The sequence below is a fragment of the Mercurialis annua genome, linkage group LG7, assembly GCF_937616625.2.
Source record: "Mercurialis annua linkage group LG7, ddMerAnnu1.2, whole genome shotgun sequence".
Classification (NCBI taxonomy): Eukaryota; Viridiplantae; Streptophyta; class Magnoliopsida; order Malpighiales; family Euphorbiaceae; genus Mercurialis; species Mercurialis annua.
The window spans coordinates 46,966,734-46,987,899 of record NC_065576.1 but is presented as its reverse complement, the minus strand read 5'-3'; the positions used below and the strand labels follow the sequence as shown (position 1 = coordinate 46,987,899).

The 21,166-nt window shown below is 30.6% G+C and overlaps 2 protein-coding genes, 1 non-coding gene and 1 pseudogene across 3 annotated transcripts; 3 read left to right on the top strand and 1 right to left on the bottom strand.

Annotated features, from left to right (window-relative positions):
* Positions 1–4,492: 4,492 nt before the first annotated feature.
* On the top strand, positions 4,493–4,564 carry TRNAQ-UUG (transfer RNA glutamine (anticodon UUG)). The gene has a single exon. It is a non-coding gene; the product is annotated as a tRNA-Gln (tRNA).
* A 2,302-nt stretch (positions 4,565–6,866) lies between these two features.
* Positions 6,867–8,935, top strand: LOC126657435 (delta(3,5)-Delta(2,4)-dienoyl-CoA isomerase, peroxisomal). The gene is made up of 2 exons (XM_050352122.2): positions 6,867–7,574; positions 8,460–8,935. Exons 1-2 carry the CDS (start codon positions 6,938–6,940, stop codon positions 8,648–8,650), a joined length of 828 nt encoding a protein of 275 aa, XP_050208079.1. The 5' UTR covers positions 6,867–6,937; the 3' UTR covers positions 8,651–8,935.
* Positions 8,936–13,679: 4,744 nt separating this feature from the next.
* On the top strand, positions 13,680–20,786 carry LOC126657703 (glycerophosphodiester phosphodiesterase GDPD1, chloroplastic-like; annotated as a pseudogene).
* Positions 16,155–19,950, bottom strand: LOC126657702 (putative wall-associated receptor kinase-like 16). The gene is made up of 2 exons (XM_050352447.2): positions 19,022–19,950; positions 16,155–18,510 (listed from the first exon to the last, which is right to left on the bottom strand). The coding sequence occupies exons 1-2, from the start codon at positions 19,827–19,829 to the stop codon at positions 17,378–17,380; spliced, it is 1,941 nt and encodes a 646-aa protein (XP_050208404.1). The 5' UTR covers positions 19,830–19,950; the 3' UTR covers positions 16,155–17,377.
* Positions 20,787–21,166: the final 380 nt, after the last annotated feature.

Genomic DNA, 21,166 nt, shown 5'->3' with positions numbered 1-21,166 from the left:
TGGAACAGAGAGCTTTTTAGCCGTTTTTTTTTATAATTCTCTTGTCAAAACAAACAAAATATTTCGCGTAAGCTCTACTTTTAATTTCTGGTTTTTAGTTTTTGTTTAATAGTGTTCATTATTTCTTCCATTTCATTGCTATATTACACTCACTACGTGTATTACAAGTTATCTTTAGAACCCTTTTTTTCTTCTCTTAGAAATCCTTTTATGTGTTTTATTGTATCAAAGCAAGAGTTATTGATTCTCGGGGCTACCGTATTTTTTTATTTTTAAAGTTTAATTACTAAATTTTTAAAGTTTGATTACTAAACTTTAAAATATAATAAATTGGTTATTATACTATATATATATAGCGACACATACAATCTATGCCCATGAGACGGTCGAATTTTACTATAAAATTTTAAATTAGAAAGAATTTGGAAGTGACAAGATAAAGGGTTGTCAAATGTCTACGGTTTTTATAATTACTGTGGAGGCGAGATGAAGTTGAAACACAATTACCGGCTGATACGTAGGCATAATTGACCGAATTTAGTAAAAAAGCCGGAGTCACCAAAAGCATAATATACGATAACCAATTTGTTATATTTTAAAATTCAATAATCAAACTGATTTTTTCAAAAATAGAGTAACCCTCATAATCAATTAGCATGTGAAAAAATGACAAAATTTATGACATGTAAAACTATAATGATATACATATGGTTGTTATGTCTATATATATTCTTTTCTCAATTCAGTCTTTTGTTGTTATTTTATGTATGGTTAGGATTTATTTAGAATGCTACGTGTATTCCATCAGGATTTGACCACTTTTCATGTCTTTTTATTTGTTTTTTTCTTCTCAGCTAGGATTGATTTTTTTCTTTTTCAGTTGCTACACAAGTGTTTTAATCTTTTACATTTAGAGGACTGTATTTTTTTAAAAAGGTCATCATCATCGAAGAATTGTTTTGGTTATATACAATTGTGCTTTATATATTAAATATCACATGGAAATTTAAAAAATTTAATTTTTAGTCAAATTTATAAATTAGTTCTAGTAATTAGTAAAATCATTTTAAAAAATTTTAAATTTAACTTTTAATATTAAAAAATCAAAAATAAAATTAAAACATAATCCTAAATCTTCTATTTTTTTGGTAGTTGAAAATAATAATTTGAAGCTAAAATGACCATAAAAATCAAATAAACCTAAATAGGTATCATTAAGGTGAAAAATTAAAAAAAAAAGCTAAAATTATGCAACAAAATATTTAAATTTGGACATTATTACAAAAATTGTTGAATAAAATTGTAAAAATCCATAAAAATTTGAATCTATTTTGCTATTAACCCTATAATTAATATAAAAATCTGATATTTTGTTTGGAATTATATGAGATGAATGTAGCAATGCACTATCACTATCTTAGCAGAAATATGTACTTGCGATTTCAATGATTAAAAAGGAAATGTTAAACATAAATATGACGATCAATAATTAGATGAAGTTTCATTTTCATGAATGGCTCAATATAGCCGTACATATTAAAAAATTGCAAATTAAATTCCTGGTATGTAGAACTAAATTAATTTGAGCCTGACATGTGGCACCATAATATAAGAAAAACACATCAAATTGTGGCACCCATGTAGCACCATAATTGAGTAGTGTTTGATCTGGAGAGGTCTCCTATAATTGAATCTAAATAGTTTGTATATAAATAGACATATACTAAGACATGAGTTTATTGTATAACATTAAATTAAGTCAATTTTTTTAATTGAGATAACCTTAAATAAATAATTATTTAATATCTAGTGGTTTATGAGCAAAGCTAATGGATTTCATTACTGGGGCTGGTGGGGGTATAAGTATTAAGATATGAATAAATTTCATATTGAGTAATTAAAAAAAATGCAAATGATTTATTAGTAAAATTATACTACTTAAATAGATTTCACATCCAATAATCAAGACAAAGTCAAAAGATTAATGGTATTTAAGATAAGCTCATTATTTTTTTGCAAAATAAATTACAATTTTTATTATATATTTAAAATTAATTTTGACAGTGCTATTGATAAGCTAATTATTTTATAATTATTAATTTTGCAGGTAATTTTTAATATTATTTGAAGAATTGTTTATTGTATTATTCACATTTCTTTCAATGGAATTTTAACCTTTTGAATTATTACAATAACATAAATATAATTAGTGATTTCCCGCAGAAACTTATTATAGTTAATATGTGATATATTTTCATTTTGGCAGCCAATTATAACCAATAACAACATGCATGCAATTTTAAGTAAATGGTATGAAATCAAATAATTAATATATATTTTTTTGCAATTATTAGTTTGCAAGGTTGCATATTATGTGCATGATAAAATGTGTTATCTTATTCTTGTGAAAATTACAAAAGGGTCTTATCATATGTGACTTGCTACAAATAAATCCAATGAGGTGGAAATCAATCAATTAGTTTGAGGTGTTAATAGATTGTTTCTCAAAATGTAAAAAATTTAAACTTTTTTGAATCATTTAATCTTTATCTTATCTTATATACATAGTGCATAAAAGGTGTCATCTTATGTGTTTGTAATGGAAGAAAAGGTGTAATTGTTGTAAGTTACTTTTTACAAAATTAAAAAAATACAATGAGGTGGAAATTAATCATCATTTTAATTACGTACAAGTTGGAGTTGTCAAAATTGAAAAGAAAAAAGTTAGAAGTGTATTGATGATGATGATGATTAGCCTAAATTCTTTAAAATTTCTCTTTCATTTGGACGATAATAATTCAGTTAATTTGCTAAATTATTAATGAATAATTAATTAAAGGTAATGGCTTAAAGAAAAGCGAATTAATAAACTTATGTGGAAACATTTCTACCAATCTAAAAACTTCCGTGAGTAACATAAATCAATCAATAATTAATAACTTAAAGAAAATTTAGATTAGTATTAAAAAAGCAATGGACGTTCCGAAAATGAATAGGCAATTATTTGTGTATTAATTAGTCTTCCTATTACGTACTTATTTTGTAAATGATGACGAAGTTTCAATGGAGGTTTCTTCATTAATTAACTAAATTTAACTAATAATTGTTGAAAGTTAGATTTGCAAAGTGGGTGGATTGGGCTTGGAAGATGCTTAATCTAATATTAGTTCGTCGGTTTGGCATAGTTTTTGGTATAATGTTTAATTTAATTTATAATTTGTGATTTTTAAGATGCATGTGAGTTGAGATACTCTCCAAACTTAAATAAAATTAGGAGATCTAAATCTTATTTTTCATTACGATTTGCACTACGGCCATCGATGGTCTCGACAGTATGTGCCACGATTGTAATTTAACATGAAAAACTTTATTTATTTATCATAATTGGCATTATAGTCGTGGTGTAAGCCATATTTTTATAATGGCCAATGGTAAAAAAAACCCAAACTTTTACGACTTATTGCAAATATATCCAAATTTTTTAATTTTTGTAATAATTTACAAATTGCATTTTTTTATTGCAATAATATCCAAATTGCATTTTTTGTAGCAATAATAGTCAAATTGGTGGCTAAACTTGTTGTTTTCAATTAAGATATTAAGCTATTATAATATTTTGATTATAATAATATAGTAAAAGTCCCAAAAAATGGCACAAAACTCAAAAAAATTCACATAAAAAGTGCAATTTGGATATTATTATAATAAAATAATGCAATTTGAATATTATTGTAAAAATTAAAAGGTTTGGATATAATTGCAACAAGTTGTAAAAGTTTGGGTTCTTTTTGCCATTAACCTTTTGTAAATTCTTTTAACAAAAATGATATTGTTATAAATATTTTCAATCAACATAATATATTTTATAAAATTTTTAATCAATCAATACTTCTATAATTATTTAAATAAGTAGGTGGTTTGTTTAGTGGTTAAAAAAATATTTGTAGCTAACTCCAAAACGCATTTGAGTTGGTAAGGTGTTCTCCTGACAATTATGAAGTCGCAAGTTAGAACCGTATTCATGTATACATCCGTTTAAAATATGAGGTTAGAATTTACCTCATGCAAAAGACCTACTCGACTTGAATGGGAATTAATCTGAATGTGTAAGGTTTTAAAGCGCCTTTTTACAGTTGAAATCCGTTCATAACACCTCATAATTATACCAAAAAAAAAGATTTGTAGATGATTGCTTTAAATATCCTCATTTTTTTTATAAAGGATTATCCATTATTGTTGAAAGTCATGTTTTTTTATATTAAATTCTACTTTATCTAATGAATTTTGATCCTTTGTCACACAAAAAAAGTGATCCAAGAGTTATAAATTTGAACATTTTCATTCCATTATTATATAAAAAAAGGTTTAATTTTCTTATGAATGGCCCCCCTTATTGATTGATTGTAACTTGTATGTGCAAGATAGAATTGATGAGCTGTTCTGAATTTCCATATGCTTACTTTACAATAAAATGCATTGTCGTTCCCAATAAGGTTCTATGGTGTAGTGGTTAGCACTCTGGACTTTGAATCCAGCGACCTGGGTTCGACTCCCGGTAGGACCTATTTTTGTTGTTTCGTGAACATCTATTTTGATTACGGTGAGAGCTACTTTTTTTTAGAAAAAATTACCATTATTGAAAATAAAAAAAAATGTAAGCATTTACTAATTCTGGATTATGATTTTAGAAAAATTACAACATATTTCTAAATAACAAAGCATTTGGTTAAAAGAGTATATTTATAAAATATTTGAAAATTACTCCCGATGAATTGATAGAAAAATGGATATTATGCGTTGACATTGTACTGCCTAATTCGTAAATTCTCTTATAAAAATTTATAAAAAAATACCAACATATTTGCCAATAAAACACAACTCTCAATAAAAATTTATTCATCAATCGCAACCAAATTTATGATAATAGTTACAACTTTAAATGACATCTTATTCGATCACTACTATTGATCAACCCTTTAACAATTTCAACACTTGTCTAATCAAGAGTAATTTAGTTGTTCGAGAAGTGAACAAACTCGATAAGTTAACTTGTCTAGCTTGCACAAGCCGTCCTTTATAATAAAAGACAAAATATATAAGCAACAACGATTTTGTCACTTTTGAAAAACCTTTGTAACGTCCATTCACTTTTACCCAGCACATTGGTAGTGCTCTTAAGGATAAGCTCATCGTTCTTACAGATCATCGACGATCACAATTCCGACGTCTTCGCCTTATCACATTCGCGAACAACTAATTGTCGGCCAACCGAATTCGCTATAGACTCCACGTTTCCTTCATTCTTCTAACCATAGCAACCAAATTACATTCTTCTATCATCGCTTATAACCACATGATTCACCAAGTTTTAACATTTAATTCCCTTTTCAATCACCATATTCTAAACAACATAAATAGATTTAAAAGAATGTAAATTTTACTTTTTAGTTATTATTTTTAAAAAGTCATTTACAATTTTAGATCTAAATAATATAGGCCAAATGTCTAAAAAATGCCAAAAGTTTCACAAAAGTTTAAATCTTTCAATTATATCCAATTTATCCTGGAACGCATGATTTCGTTTCTATTATGTTGTGACAAAAATTAGATAGTTGGATATTATTGAAACGAAATCATACTTTTAGGACAAATTAGATAAATTTGAAAGATTTTTTTTTTGTCAATTGGCCATTAATATATTACTACTGTAATACTTAAACTGTAAAATTTCTCTTTTCTCTTTATTCTTGTTTGTTTCATTTTAAACCCTTTTAAATTTTCAAACATACTTCATTAAGCATGATAATCAACTAGCAAGATCATAATATTTAAATAATTTAGCATAGTAATTATTAAAAAAAACAAAAAAATACAGGCCAATGTTAATGTAAATACAATATTATTTTCTTTCACTACATTATGTAAATAAATTTAATGTTCATTCATGAATAAAAAGTCAACTTGGCTCTCAAATTTATATCTAGTAATCAAAACAAGTTACATTGCATGATAATCAACTAGTAAGATCATACTCCATCCGGTCCATAATATTTGTCGTATTTGAGATTTTTTTTTGTCCATAATATCTGTCATTTAGCATTTCAAAAGAGTTAAATTGCTATTTTTTTCAAGTTTGCTCCCAATTAATTCATTGAAAAAATACAACAGCACAAATGAAAATAGCAGTTATAAATGTTAACAATTTTCAAGATAAGAATAACTTGGTAAATATGTCTATAAATTAAAACATATTAGTTATTTTATTAGTTTTTATGTTAAATACAGGGAGTAATTTTTAAACAATTTAGCATAGTGATTAGAGTTTTAAAAAATGGTAAAAACAAAAAAATACAGGCCAATGTTAATATAGACAAAATTTGTTTTCTTTCATTGCATTATGTAAATAAATTTAATGTTCATTCATGAACAAAAAGTCAACTTTGGATTTCGAATTTATATTTCGTGATCAAACGTAGTTACTTTTAATGTTTTTAGTCAATTTTATTTTTAAATTTGTGTTTTATGGTCAAATAGATCACTTAAATTAATTAGATCTCCAAACTTGTGTCTCGAAATTAAATAAATCACGCGTTTAAAGTATACAGATTAAATTAAGAGAGTCTAAAATTTAATTGACTAAAAAAATAAAAAATTACTTATTTGATTTCGTGAAACACAAGTTTAAAATTTTAATTGACTAAAATAATTAAGAATGACTTATTTGATTCTAGGACACAAGTTCGAGGGTCGGGTTGACCCTTTGCTCTTTCCATTCATATAATAAAACGACAAAACTAAAAGCGCTGTCGTTTACATTTTCAATCTTCCTCGTAATAGTCAAACCTTATCTAATCATCAAAAAAGCGCTACCGTGCCCAAAAAGTTTCCTTCATTTTTATTAATTTTTATCACCCGTTTCTTTCTCGCCAAACAGACAATGAATCAGTACAAAACACTCCAAATCATCCAAAAAAATCCGGATTCACGAGTAATTCACTTGAACCTAAACCGTCCAAATCATCGAAACGCACTCTCCCTCGATTTCTTCACCGAATTCCCGCACGCCCTCGCATCACTCGACCAAAACCCTAACGTCAACGTGATTATCCTCGCCGGCTCCGGTGACCACTTCTGCTCCGGAATCGACCTCACAGCATTCAATTCGATCACCAGTCAGTCGCGATCCGGTGATCGCGGCCGTGCCAGCGAGCAGTTTCGGCGAGAAATTAAGCTTCTGCAAGACGCGATAACTGCGATAGAGAGGTGCCGGAAACCGGTGATCGCCAGCATTCAGGGCGGGTGCATTGGTGGCGGTGTTGATTTGATAACTGCGTGTGATATTAGGTTTTGTTGTGAGGGTTCATTTTTCAGTGTTAAAGAGGTTGATTTGGGGATAGTTGCGGATCTTGGTACCCTCAAGAGATTGCCCGGTATTGTCGGGTTTGGTAATGCTATGGAATTGGCTTTAACGGGTCGGAGGTTTTCGAGCCGGGAGGCGAAGGAGTTCGGGCTTGTTTCTCGGGTTTTTGGGTCCAAGGAGGATTTAGAGGAGGGTGTCAGACTTGTTGCTGAGGGTAAAGTTTTGTTTTTGTTAAGTTGATTATGATTAATGTTTAATTTGTTAATTGGGGCTTGATTGCTAGAGTTTTCTAGTGCTGATGGTTTAATAGCTTAATAACTAAGCTTATGTTAAAATAATCGGAATTGGTATAGTGCATTGTTTTGGTACTGTATTATGCATGTTTTCTTTGTATAAATTAGTTAGAATTGAATCATTGGGTGCCTTTTCAGTAGCTTTGTATTGAACATATGAATTTGGTTATGCAAGTGTATATGTTTTTGTGGATATATACTAGTTTGTGCCCAAGTAGAATCCTAAAATGATTCTACTTTTTGAAGAGATAGCTCTAAATGAGATGAAATAGTGGGAACTTACTGTTTTATATAGTATATGATCGAAACTAATTGATAGGTCCCAATCAACATTACGAGATTTGTTTTTGAAATTAATTGGACTTCTTGATGGGAACCAATTTGATCTTCTTGGCTTAATCATAGTCTGGTATGAATACTTCGTGGAGGCGTGCTGAGTTAAAGCATTTAAATTAGGATGTTTTGATGCTTGTCAGGAAGTCATGGTGAATGCAGTATGATAGATTGATATTCTTTTTTGAAATCATCAAAATATTTCAATAAATCAAATCCAAAAAAGTTGTGTTTGTAAAATATTCAAGAAAGTCTGGAAACCAATCCTGTTAATCTGACATGGAACAAGCTTTTTGTGCTAACATGTACGTTGCCTGATTCACTAGATCGGCTTACAATGATAAATTGATATTGATTAATTGGTGCGGGTAGTTTGTTGCTGTTTCTGTTAGTAAATGAGTATTGTTTCATTCCTCGGTATATTCCTATAATGAGTTTTATCTGAAATGAATTTGTCTGGTGTTCACTTGTAGGAATTGCTGCAAAGTCTCCTCTAGCTGTGACCGGGACAAAATCAGTTTTATTAAGAAGCAGGGATATGAATATGGAACAGGCACTGGATTATGTTGCGACATGGAATACTGCAATGCTTATATCTGATGATCTAAAGGAGGCTATCACAGCACAATCCCAGAAAAGAAAGGCTGTTTTTGCAAAATTATAAGGTCGTTTTTGCAAATGTTTCTCACGGAGGCTTTTCACCCGTACATGCAGTAAAATAACCGGCTTTCTTGTTCTCCGAAAATAAATCTTATAAGTTGTAATACTTGCTCTGGTTTTCTGTTCTGTCAATTAATGTAGATACTGTATTCCACTGCTTAGCATTGGATGCTTGGTTCGGCTCTCATAGTTTGTAAGGTGTATATGTGGGTAATTGATCCTGAAGATCATTGAATTTTAATTTTTTTTCATTTCAAATATTAAATTTCAAATTATTTGGTTTTTGTCATTGAACTTCAATTTTTGCTCTTTTTTTTTTTGGCCAAAAATGTTTGGGTGCTAGACATAATTTATTTATTGTAACTTGAAAATTTACCATATATGCATACTTTAGTCTAAAAACTCCCTTTCATATAAAATTACTTATATGTGATAAGTTTTTAAAGTAAACTTAACAAAATTTGGTAATTGAAATAAAACAAAATGAAAATTCAGTTACCTTCAGGATTAATTATCCTGCATTACCTAAAACTTTGTTTGAATTTTTTCATAGGTGTGATATAAAGAGTTGGAAATAAACCTCTTGTTTGAAATGGATATTGTGAAACGTTTTTTTTTTAAAATAAGGTTCAAGAAATCTAGAAAAAATATTTAACTTATAAAAAGGATAGTTAAATTTAAGATTATCATGTTTGCATTAATTGCAATTTTATCACAATTTTTAAAAGCTATTAATTTTATTAGCAATCTTTTTTTTTTTAACTATATCACCATTTAAAAAACAGGCTAATAATCACCCATGGCCCCTCAACTTTAGGGATACAGGCGCTAACCCCCTGATGTTTAAAAATGGGCGATAAACCCCCTGATCTTTGTGACGGCGCTCACAAAACCCCCTAAACTCCAAATATGACGAAAATACTTCTGGCGCTATTTTTTCAGTCAATTATCATTTTTATAAAGAAAATCTGACACTGCCATATCATCTGACACATCAGAAATATATCTTAAAAATTACAAACACCTAAAATACCCTTACTTTAATTTAGAAAAAGACAAAAAAAAAAACAAATCAACCCAATGTAATCTAAACCATTTGATTAACCATTACGACCAACCCAACCAGCACCCCCATCTAACCATCGCCGGAAATTTTTTCCGGTCATTTTCTCCGAGCGGAAGATGACCGGAATTTTTTTTTCCGGTCATCTTCATGGAACAGATCCCAGTATCTGTTCTTGTTCATGGAACAGATCCAAGCAGTAGGGATGATCGGAAAAAAAAATTCCGTCATCTCCGCTCGGAAAAGATGACCGGAAAATTTTTCCGGCGGTGAGGTGGCGAAGGTGGTTGGGTGGGGTGGTTTGGGTTTGTACGGATGGCTGGGTTTTGGGTTGAGTTTTTTTTAATCAGATATTATATTTAGGGATATTTAGGTATTTTTATTTTGTCTTTTGATGACGTATCAACTGACACATGCTGTTGTCAAATTTTTGTTTTTTTAAAGACAACCGCCAAACAAAAGACAGCGCCAGGGGTATTTTTGTCCATAAGGGCCATGGTGAGCGCCGTCACAAAGATTAGAGGGTTTAACGCCCGTTTTTAAACATCAGGGGGTTTAGCGCCTATACTCTTAAAATTGAGGGGCCATGGATGATTATTAGCCTAAAAATCAACATCTTTATTTTGTTTGGTAATTATAATTTTTTACAATCATATTAATTACTTGTGGCATGACTTGTCGTGCTACGTCAACTTCCGGTGGCTACAGTGACCTCAAATTGTCGGATTGTCAAACACATATAATTGCAAAAAAATATTCAAAAGGTGATTAATGACATTGGCAACTTTCAAGGTTGTGATATAATTATAATTATAAGTAACTCTATTAAAAGATACTCCCTCCGTCCCACTTTAAAAATCCCATTTGATTTTACACACAGATTAAAAAAACATTAATTATTCTTGTCTTTTTATGTTTTTTCATGTTTTACCCTATTAATGATAGTGGAATTTTCCATAAAACTCTTTTAAGATAACTAAAATAAGGGTAAAATGGGGTATTTAATGGAAAAATATTCTAAAAATAGTAATAGGACTTTTTAAATGGGACATCCCAAAATAGAATATGGGACTTCTTAAACGGGACGGAGGAAGTATTTATTTTCTTATTATTTCTATTTTTAAAAGTGCAAGGGACTAATTATTTATTTTTGAAAATAAAACCCCTTAATAGTGTCCAAAAAAATTTAAAGGTTTATTTGTACTTTTGAAAAAACTGTGAGGTTTTTTTTTTATCTTTTGCCTTTCTTAATTTTTTTCATTTCAAATTAAATAAAAATTTATAATTGAAACTGAAAATTGATAAATAGATTAAAATTGAAAATTTTAAAAAACACCATAACTAAAAGAATTGAAAAAATATTAGTATTTTTTGAATGATTAAGTTTTTAATATTATTTACTAAAATTTTTCAAAATGGAATTTCAGAAAGTTTAAGATACAAAAAATAAAAAAAAATGAAGCTTGCTCAAGGTTTTCTTTCTGCAGTATAGATTTAAGGGTTAATGTTATAAAAATTCACCAACTTTACATGTTTTTTCATTTTAATCATGAAGTTTAAATTTTCTCATTTTCATGCACGAACTATCACTTTTTCTCAAATTCATACACGATGCTGAGGTTTTACTGCTCCATTGGTGTAATTCGCTGAAGTGGAGGTTATTTTAGACCAATGAATGAGTACCACCTCAGCACCGCGCATGAATTTGAGAAAAAGTGATAGTTCGTGGATGAAAATGAGAAAATTTAAACTGCATGATTAAAATGAGAAAACGTGTAAATTTCGTGATTTGTTTTGACATTCACCCTAGATTAATTCAATTGTTAGTGCCTCATCATCCATTACAATTATCTTTAATATTTCTAACTACTGAGGTACTATCTGAGTCTCTGAATGGTTAATTCACTTACTTTCTCACTGTGTCACTAAAACTAAAATTTTGTGAAAATATGGAAAAAAAGAATAGCTATGTCAATCCAAGGTGGATTCCATTGACAACGCCACTAAAGCTCCAAATTTGAAAGTGAAATGTCTTCGTTTCAGGATGACAAATATCAGTCCAAACTAATTAATCGAATTTGGAGTCGCATCCAACAGAGAATGTGACACACATGTTTATTAAATATGCATTCTCATGTGAGATCATTCAATAAATAGGCACCGATTCAAAATTTTGGTGCATTGCATCCTTAAGTTGTTTATTATTTTTCCTAAAATCTTCTCTGCTATGTTTTTTACAGGTGTTGTTCGATACTTGGAATCACTGTTTCGATTAATTCGGACGATAAAACTCTCTTAATAAATCTTTAAATTTATTGCATATTCAAAATTCAAACCGAAACTTCTAGTTAAGGCAAAAGAAGCTTTCGTAACTCCATCTCATTCCGGCTAGTTAAATCTTTTTGAACTTTTTATCATTCATTTAGTAAAAGTATTTTCTTTTGGTAAAAATTGTAGTAATTGAGAATTTCTTCTTGTTTATGATTAATTGAGAATTTCTTATCTAACTCCCTTCATATTTCATTTATGAATCTAAGTAGTGAAAATTTAGAAATTTCTTCATATTTTTCTCCTATATTTCTATGGGAGATTCTAACCTTTATGATTATATATTTTTTTTTGTGAAAATTTCTAATTGGCTTGGTCCATGAATTTATCATGAACGGGGTTTAAGCAAGTATTTTCTTCAATTATTATTTGCTTTATTAGTAGTCTGATGCTCGAAAATGGCTAGAAACACTCATTTGACGTTCTTTTAAAAAGAAAATGATATTAATTTAAATAAATAAAAGTTTGGACACTCAAATATAATATTTTAAAAATTTCAGACACCACTAATATACTTTTTTCTATTCGTGTAATAATTAAATATTCAATATTTATTTATTAAAACTTGTTAGTTTCTATCCCTGTAATGTGTCTAATATAGTCCATTTAGACAAGGGAAATTCTTACTTAGTCCCGGTACATAAATTTTTCATACACCTATCCAATGAGGTGTTAGAAAATCTAATATAATTTTCTCTCTCTTATCATTATTTTCTTTTTCTTCTCATTTCTCTAACACCTTATTGGATAGGTCCATGAATTTTTCATGGACCGGGTTTAGGTAAGAACTTCCCGAACAAATACGCGTGTCTGTCACATAGGTCAAATTTAAAATAAATTAAGATTGGGACACAATTACTTTGAGGTTATAATATAATTGTAAAAGTTAATTTTTTTAGCTATAATTGATAATAAAAAAAATGGACTTAAAAAGTGACTTTATTTTAAAAATATATCCTTATATTTTTATTATTTACACGTTCCTTCCACGTTTCGTGTCCTTTATTTTAAAAATTCGCCGTTTTCTCGTGTCCGTTTTGACGTTTTGTATCGTTTCTGTTTTCTTTTTCCTTTTCCTTGCTACATAGAAAAAGTCTTTAAGCCACATCTTTAAGAGGGAAAAATTGAACAAATAATGCCAGATGGAATGAAATTTGTATATAGCTGCATGTAAAACGGACACTTAAATAAAAAACAAAAATAAGTCTAAGCATATACTCTCATTTCAACAAATATTTGTTTTCACCCTTCGACTTGGAAAAATTAAAATAAATAAGTTTATTGAAAAAAAACCCTACCGATTTATCAGTTTTTGGTCAGTTATGCCCTTTGATCATAAAAAATGACGTGATATTGATGTTAAATTTAGATGTAATTACCCAAAATTGACGCACCAAAAACATTTAAGCCACTAATTTAAATTTTTATTTTTATTTAGAGGTCAAGTGAACTTTGTTGATTGTTATTTACCCTCCCAGTTTAGATTATATTTTTATCTTCTAAACGCTATAATTTAGAAGATTAATTATAAGAATAAAAACATTTTTTTATCCTATTATGATAAATTAATAATCCTAATCCAAAATTAAGCCATCTCAAATTGGAATACTCCATTAAATTCCCCCCCTCTTTTGATCCACTCTTCATTACTTATAAATAAGCTTCTTGCTTATTATGACATTTTCTTTTTCTAGAATTCTTAATTCTTCCCACTCTTTAAATACCATACCATATTCAACATAAACCTCCACATTACAACCTTAAAAAAATGGCTCTTAAAACTATTCATGTCTCTGATATTCCTAATCTTGATCACCATCTTCAAGAAAATGCAGAATTATCTCTTTGCTCAACTCGTTTTTCCAATCTATGTTAGTTTCTATAACCAGCGAGCTTAGCAGAATGCTGCGTAGCGCTTATATCATTTGAGCTATAGTTTGTTTTTGTTGGTTTCTGAATTATATTTTCTTGGTTTTTTAAGTCTTTAATTACTCCTTTGCCTTGATTTTTATGAAGGTGAGGATGATGATGGTGTTGAGTATAAATTTTCAAAATTTATGGTGATGGGTCATAGAGGGAGTGGGACGAACATGTTACAATCTTGTGATAAGAGAATGAAATCTATTAAAGAGAATTCAATTCTCTCCTTTACTACTGCTGCTAAATTGGATCTTGATTTCGTTGAGTTTGATGTTCAGGTGATAATTTAATTCATATTTAAGATCTCTTTAATTTTGTATTTTTGTATTTTAGCATTTTTTTAATGTTTGTGTTTCTATTTCTGTCTATGAAGCACGGAAACTTCGACAAAGTTGCGTTTCTTGTTTCGGAAACGTTTCGGAAACCGGAAACTTTTGGACACCCGCACGAAACGTTTCAGGCCGTTTCCGTAAATTGTAAAAATTAATAATTTATAAAAAAATTAAAATTATTGCCCACAAATAAAAAAATCTAACTAGTTACCCATAAATTTTACATTCGCATTGTCCACAATACATCAAATATACTTATTTGTGTTGAATTATATTATATTTTTTTATATATTTATAAAATTTTAAATATTTAGTATATTAGAATGAATTATTTTGTTAATTATCATAAATATTTAGATAATATTTTTATAAATATATCCTTATATTTTTGTTATTTACACGTTTCCCCCACGTTTCGTGTCCTCCATTTTGAAAAACTTTCGTTTCCCCGTGTCCGTTTCGTATCGTTTCCGTTTCCCGTTTCCGTTTCCGTGCTACCTAGATTTCTGTACATGAAGTTATGAAATATGAATTATGATAGATGGCTGCTGTTTGTTGTATACTTTTATGAGGTGTCACTGTTTCTGTTTCCATCCGCCGCGAAAACTGACTACCGTGGAGTTTGGTTAAACTTACTTTTGGATACCTGGACTTTTATAATTTTTAAACTTAGCTCCTCCAGTTTTATTTTTGTTTAACTGAGTCTCACTGGATTTATGTTTTGTTAAAGGCAAAAGGTACAAAAAAACCCTCGTAGTTTTCGTAAAAATAAATATAAACCCATTTATTTTTTTGAGTATAATTAAGCCCTCTTTGTGAAACAAATAATCTTTTTCGTCAAACACCATTAGAAACACTCGTTAATGGCAAACATGTCTTTCATAATCATATAAGAAAAAAGTTTAAAAATAATTTTAATGTTTAAAATATTTACTGAAAATTTGAAGGGGTTAGTGTTCTAAAAGTAAACTAAAAGGATTTATTTGTTCAATTTTAAAACAACTAAAGTTTAATTGTTCAACTTTAAAAAACATAAAAAATTAATTGTGTCCAAAAAAAATAAAAGAGTTGATATATATTTTTGATTATTTTTTTTGAAAGGTCAGACCATTACATATTATGTTTATAACATTTAAACAAATTGAAAAATAAATAACTTTAGTCAAATCATTATGATTTTATTATTTTATTTTATAATCTAATTGATTAAAATAATAGAGTAATGTTATATAAATTCACATACTTATATGTTTTTTAATTTAATCATGAATTTTAAAAAAAGTAACATTTATTGTCTCAATTCAATTTGATACACGAGGTTACAATATTATGAGTTGACACTCATTCATTAATGTGATTTGCTGGATTGGTAGTCATTTTTAGAATCATATTCTGTTGCAGGTAACTAAAGATGACTGTCCAGTAATTTTCCATGACAATTTCATCCTCACTGAACATCAGGTTACATTTTAATTGATTTTCCATTATTATTTTTACTTTTTAAACTCAATTTTAACACTGTAAGCTTTGTTTCAGTACTGATTGTTTATATTATTATTGGGTATATGATTTGATTTCAGGGTACAATAGTTGAAAAAAGAGTTACAGACCTTACTTTACCTGAATTTCTTACTTATGGACCCCAAAAGGAGTTTGAAAATGTAACCGTTATTTCTATTAATTTTTTACTGTTTAGACCTAATTTTTTTGAGATGATTTTAATATTTCTTGTGATTTACTCTTAATTTTTGTGAAATTTCAGGTGGGGAAACCCTTATTTAGAAAAACCAGAGATGGGAGTACTTTTGAATGGAAGGTTGAAGAAGATGATCCTCTTTGTACATTACAAGAGGCTTTTCAGAAAGTTGATGGTACAATAGGGTTTAACATTGAATTGAAATTTGATGATCATCTTATTTACAAACGGGACGAACTTGAACACGTTCTTCAAGCAATCTTGAAGGTAAATGTTTGGATTAAATATTTTACATAATGGTTATTCAATTTGTTATGGTTTGGTAATCCAATATTAATTTTTTCAACAACGGAGGTTATCCGATATATGTGTCAATTCGTCGAAAAAGTGAGACATTGGCAATTCGTCAATTTGACTCGAATTGATCAGATAACCTCCCGTTTTTTTAAAAATGAATGTTGAATTATCAAAATATAATATACACAGATAGAATTTGGTCCAAATTGATGGGATGACCTCCTCATACTGAAAAATGAACATTGAGTTATTGAAATTTAATACATTGAGTGTCCATAACCATTCTTTAAAAGCGTTGGATAACTGCAAAAATATTTAACCCGTAAATGTTCATGCATGTCTCACTTTCTATTCTTTAATAATGGCTCAAAATGTAATTTTGAATTCCATTGCCAGGTAGTGTATGAGAGTGCTAAAGACAGACCAATCATATTCTCTAGTTTTCTACCAGATGCAGCTCAGATTATGAGAAAAATGCAGAAAAAGTATCCGGTAAGATTGTTTTGGATATCTGTTTAACCGGCAATAGTTTCTGCATTTCGAATCATTTTCCCCACTTTTGTCGTGATCAAAGTAATTTTTGAAGCTCCTTGTTGATTAATCTCTCCAGGTTTTCTTCCTAACAAATGGGGGATCTGAAATTTACATGGACATAAGAAGAAATTCATTGGATGAAGCCATTAAGGTTTGCACCGAAGGCGGTTTGCAAGGAATTGTCTCTGAAGTCAAGGCTATCTTGAGAAATCCTGAAGCTGTCACAAGAATGAAAGAGTCGAAGCTTTCTCTCATTAGTTACGGCCTACTGAAGTAAGCATAGAGTCGTTTATGTTTGTTGCAGAAAATTTAAAATTGAATTTTACTTGCATAATAAAAAATAGTTGCTCATTTCGCAGTAACATGCCAGAGGTGGTATACGTGCAGCATTTGATGGGCATTCAAGGGGTGATCGTCGACTTTGGTCGAGAAATTACAGAAGCTGTCTCGGATTTCAATAACCCTTCAAACTCGCGTGAAGAAATTGCAAGGATGGGAAATTGCAATGTGAAAGATTGGTACCAGCAGAATTATCAGCAGAGCATCTCTTTGGTCCAGTGATTAGAAAGAGGTAGATTCCATTTCCAATGAAAATGTATTATATTCCTCGATTTCTTCGTGTCCTTGTCGGTCAATGTGTAAGCATCTTTGTGATTTTCTTAATCCATCCAACTCCGTTGCTACTTCCTTCATAGTAGGCCTTTTCTTCCCATCCAATCTCAAGCAACTAGTTGCTAGCTTAGCAATAGCATGAATATCTTCTATATTAGCTTCTTTAGCAACTCGAGGATCTAGAATTTGAAATATCCGATCCTCATTTGCCGATGAAATAAAAAACGCTACTAGGTTTCGCTCATCTTCACTTCTTTCAAAGGAAATAGGCTTTTCCCCTGTAAGAAGCTCAATTAGCACAACGCCAAAACTGTAGACATCACTTTTATCAGTGAATTGACTTGTATAGAAATATTCCGGATCCAAGTATCCAAACGTTCCTTGCACCGCAGTGGTTAGATGAGTTCTGTCTAATGGGATTGCTCTAGAAGTTCCGAAATCGGATACTTTTGCGCTGTATTTATCATCTAGGAGTATGTTTTCAGATTTGATATCGCGGTGGAAAATGGGCGATGAAGCTGCAGAATGCATATATGCTACTGCTCCAGCCACTTCGCTTGCGATTCTGAATCGAATCTCCCACGGAAGTGAAGATTCTTCTCTATCTTTTTGATGAACATGTTGCGAAAGAGTTCCGTTACGAATGAACTCGTATACTAGCAATGGAAGCTCAGTTTCCAAGCAACAACCTAGGAGCTTGACTATATTCCGATGATTAATCTGTGATAGAATCACAACTTCATTTATAAATTGCTCGATTTGGGTTCTGTCTATAGTTCTTGATCTCTTAACAGCAACTATGGTGCCATCTGGTAGCATTCCTTTGTAGACAGTTCCATAGCCTCCCTGACCGAGAAATCGGCTCCGGTTATAGTTGTCGGTAGCTCGTTCTAGCTCTTCTGATGTAAATAGTTTTGCCTTTTCACCTCTGCTAGCTAACATGAGTCTCTCTTGCAACAAGAAGCCACCATTTTGCTCGAATAGTCTCTCTTTTTTAATTCTGTTTTTTCTTTTCTTTACAAACTGATATAACTTGTAGCTGAACAAGAATAAACACAATAATCCCATACCAATGCCAATACCTGAAGTACATACATGACAGATTTAGTTTAAAACAGTGTTTTAAAGACTTACTGTTCCGTTTTTCTCTAAAATAAAAAATGTGGTTTAGCTTATTTAAACCGCCAAAAACAGTAATCATTGAACTGGTTAGATAATGAAAACTGACCGGTTCTTTATTTACTACTTAGAGTGCGATTGAGTTACTAGTTTATCAATCTATTTGTTGGTTAGAAGTTTATGTATGTGTTTAAATTTCATACATGTAGACTTGTTTTAGAAAGAATATATATTATACATGCTGCATAAATCTATTGTTTTATTTACGTGGTTGAACCGGTTGAATCTTAAATTGATTGAACTATAAATTTTAACTCGTAAACCGATTGAACCATGAACCGGTTGAATATGAACCAACCGGCTCACATCGGTTCATCCACCAATTTGGTTTTTTTAAAACACTGCCGGTTTAAAATAGCATTTCTTGAAAAAATAGCATACCAGATTCAAGAAAGAAAGAGATAAGAGACAAACCTAACAGTACAACCACTTTGATGGGAAACTTTTTGCTGTCATGTCTGCAACTAAAACCTCCTTCAGGACATTGACAAAAGAAACTTTCAGGATTATCCGCACACCTATCACTTCTAAGAGGAACCAAAATCGGCGTAAACGGAAAGATCACGCTGTCCCGCGACAGCCTATTGGCCTCTAGTATGCTTCCTGCATCGTCTCCAAAAGCTTTGCCAATTGATGGAATTGAGTCTCCCCATGTCACCATATACATCAATAGCGACATCACACCGTTGCCCGTTTGATTTCGACTCGGACAAGCGCATCTTAGCGGAATCATCAACTCCATCCCCACCTGAAGATTTTTAGGATCATAGTAGTTTTGACCCATCAAGGCCTGGCAAGTCGTCAAGCCTTGGTAAGTGTTATTCGCTATTATAAAATACGTCTCACTTACATGTTTGATTGTGTATGGAGTATTATGCTGGTATATACTACCCCTACATGAACAAGAAATCGGAACTATGATAACTTTGTCCGACGGGATCGTGTCTTTGATCGTAATGTTGTTGATCGTAGCTATAAGGGAGGCTTCTGAACCGAGAAGGTAAGCGACGGAGGTGGGAGTGTTGTAAGGTGGGCGAGATATAAAGGTTAAATAGGATTGGCATGGGATTTGATCATTATCATTGCAGAAATACCCTTTTGATATTGAAGGGTTTTTGTCGCAATTCAGCTGACTATTGTTGAGATAATCTTGTTGGGAATTTGATGGTTGATGAACCAGAAACAGAAAGAGGAAGAAGCAACAAAATGAATCCATAGACATTCTAGACTTGAGTTTTATCAGCTAGTTTTATGTGTTGATGCTATTATATAGTATTGTTGAGATAATCTTGTTGCCGTATGTTGCACGAAAACTTATTCAATCTTACGTTTTAGCGTTCCGAAACGATTTTGAAGTTCCGAAACTCTTTATTTATGACTTATTTCTTTAAATTTATTATTTTTAGAGTCGTGTCACATCAAGGACTATCTTTTGTAACAGGATTTTGCAGAACGGCATTGACCAACAGCAAGCTGCTTTTGTGGACTGTTGACATAATAATTCATTATATAATAAAATTTAGATAGGGGAGGCACGTTGAGATTTGGCTGAATTATGGTGGTTTGATTGAGACTGCACTGGAAATACCATTAAATTATGTAAATATATATATGAGTTGTCAAATACTGTTTAGCAGTTTCATTTTCTTTAAGCAATCTTAGTCCAAGATAAGCAACTTTAGTTTCTTACAGCAAATTAATTTTGTTTTGACACGGATCAACAAGACATATAGTAAATAGGCCAGTAAACTCATCTTTTTTTTGGTCCACTTACCGTCGGATATCCGTAGCCACTGGTCCAACTAATCCGGATGGAGCATGATAGAATTGTCTGGACAACAAAGTTCTCTCAAAAACTTTTAAAATTTTCATATCCAGAATTCGAGATTGAAACCTCTGATTCTGAAAGAAAGAACCCTCGACACTCGGTTCCAATTCCGCTGGCCACTTGCGGAGTCACATACAGGCTTGTTCAATGCATTCTGCATACAATTACAGGATGACTGAACCAGGGCAAGAATCAATAGATGCGGACATTGCCGACTTTTCATTAGAGATAGATTTTTCAATGTAAATATCTTCATTTTTTTCATCTAACTTGTAGTTTAATCAAACTGTTTCTACTTTTCCAAGTAACTTCCTGAAGAGTTTCTATATAAAACAATTTTGATTTCCTTCCTTTGACTAGTTGTCACTCATGTCCTAATCATGCTATCTTAATACCATCTCCGATCCTAACTCTATTTTAAAGTAAAAATGTAATCTTCTATAATATTTTATTCTTCAATCGCTAACTCTATCTCTACCGTCAGTTTTTCATTACTACGATCAGATAAATTGACTACGAATTAGAATTAAAAGTATAAATAAAGTTTTCATAGCCATGTTTGATGAAATAATGACAAGTCACACGCCACCTGGATATCAATAATGACATGTCACACAACGCACACGTGGAATCAACTAGGGCCCACATTTCCAGTCATCCTACGAAAGCATACGGAGTTTAGTTCTCAGCTAAGAAGCACGGAAACTTCAATAAAGTTGCGTTTCCCGTTT

What these genes read in the sequence shown, in the direction of transcription:
- LOC126657435 (XM_050352122.2), top strand. Translation starts at nt 6,938, where the DNA reads ATGAATCAGTACAAAACACTCCAAATCATCCAAAAAAATCCGGATTCA. An exon ending in TGTCAGACTTGTTGCTGAGG is followed by an intron (nt 7,575 to 8,459) that starts GTAAAGTTTTGT and finishes GTTCACTTGTAG; the next exon opens with GAATTGCTGCAAAGTCTCCT.
- LOC126657702 (XM_050352447.2), bottom strand. Translation starts at nt 19,829, where the DNA reads ATGTCTATGGATTCATTTTGTTGCTTCTTCCTCTTTCTGTTTCTGGTT. An exon ending in CAAAGTGGTTGTACTGTTAG is followed by an intron (nt 18,511 to 19,021) that starts GTTTGTCTCTTA and finishes TATGTACTTCAG; the next exon opens with GTATTGGCATTGGTATGGGA.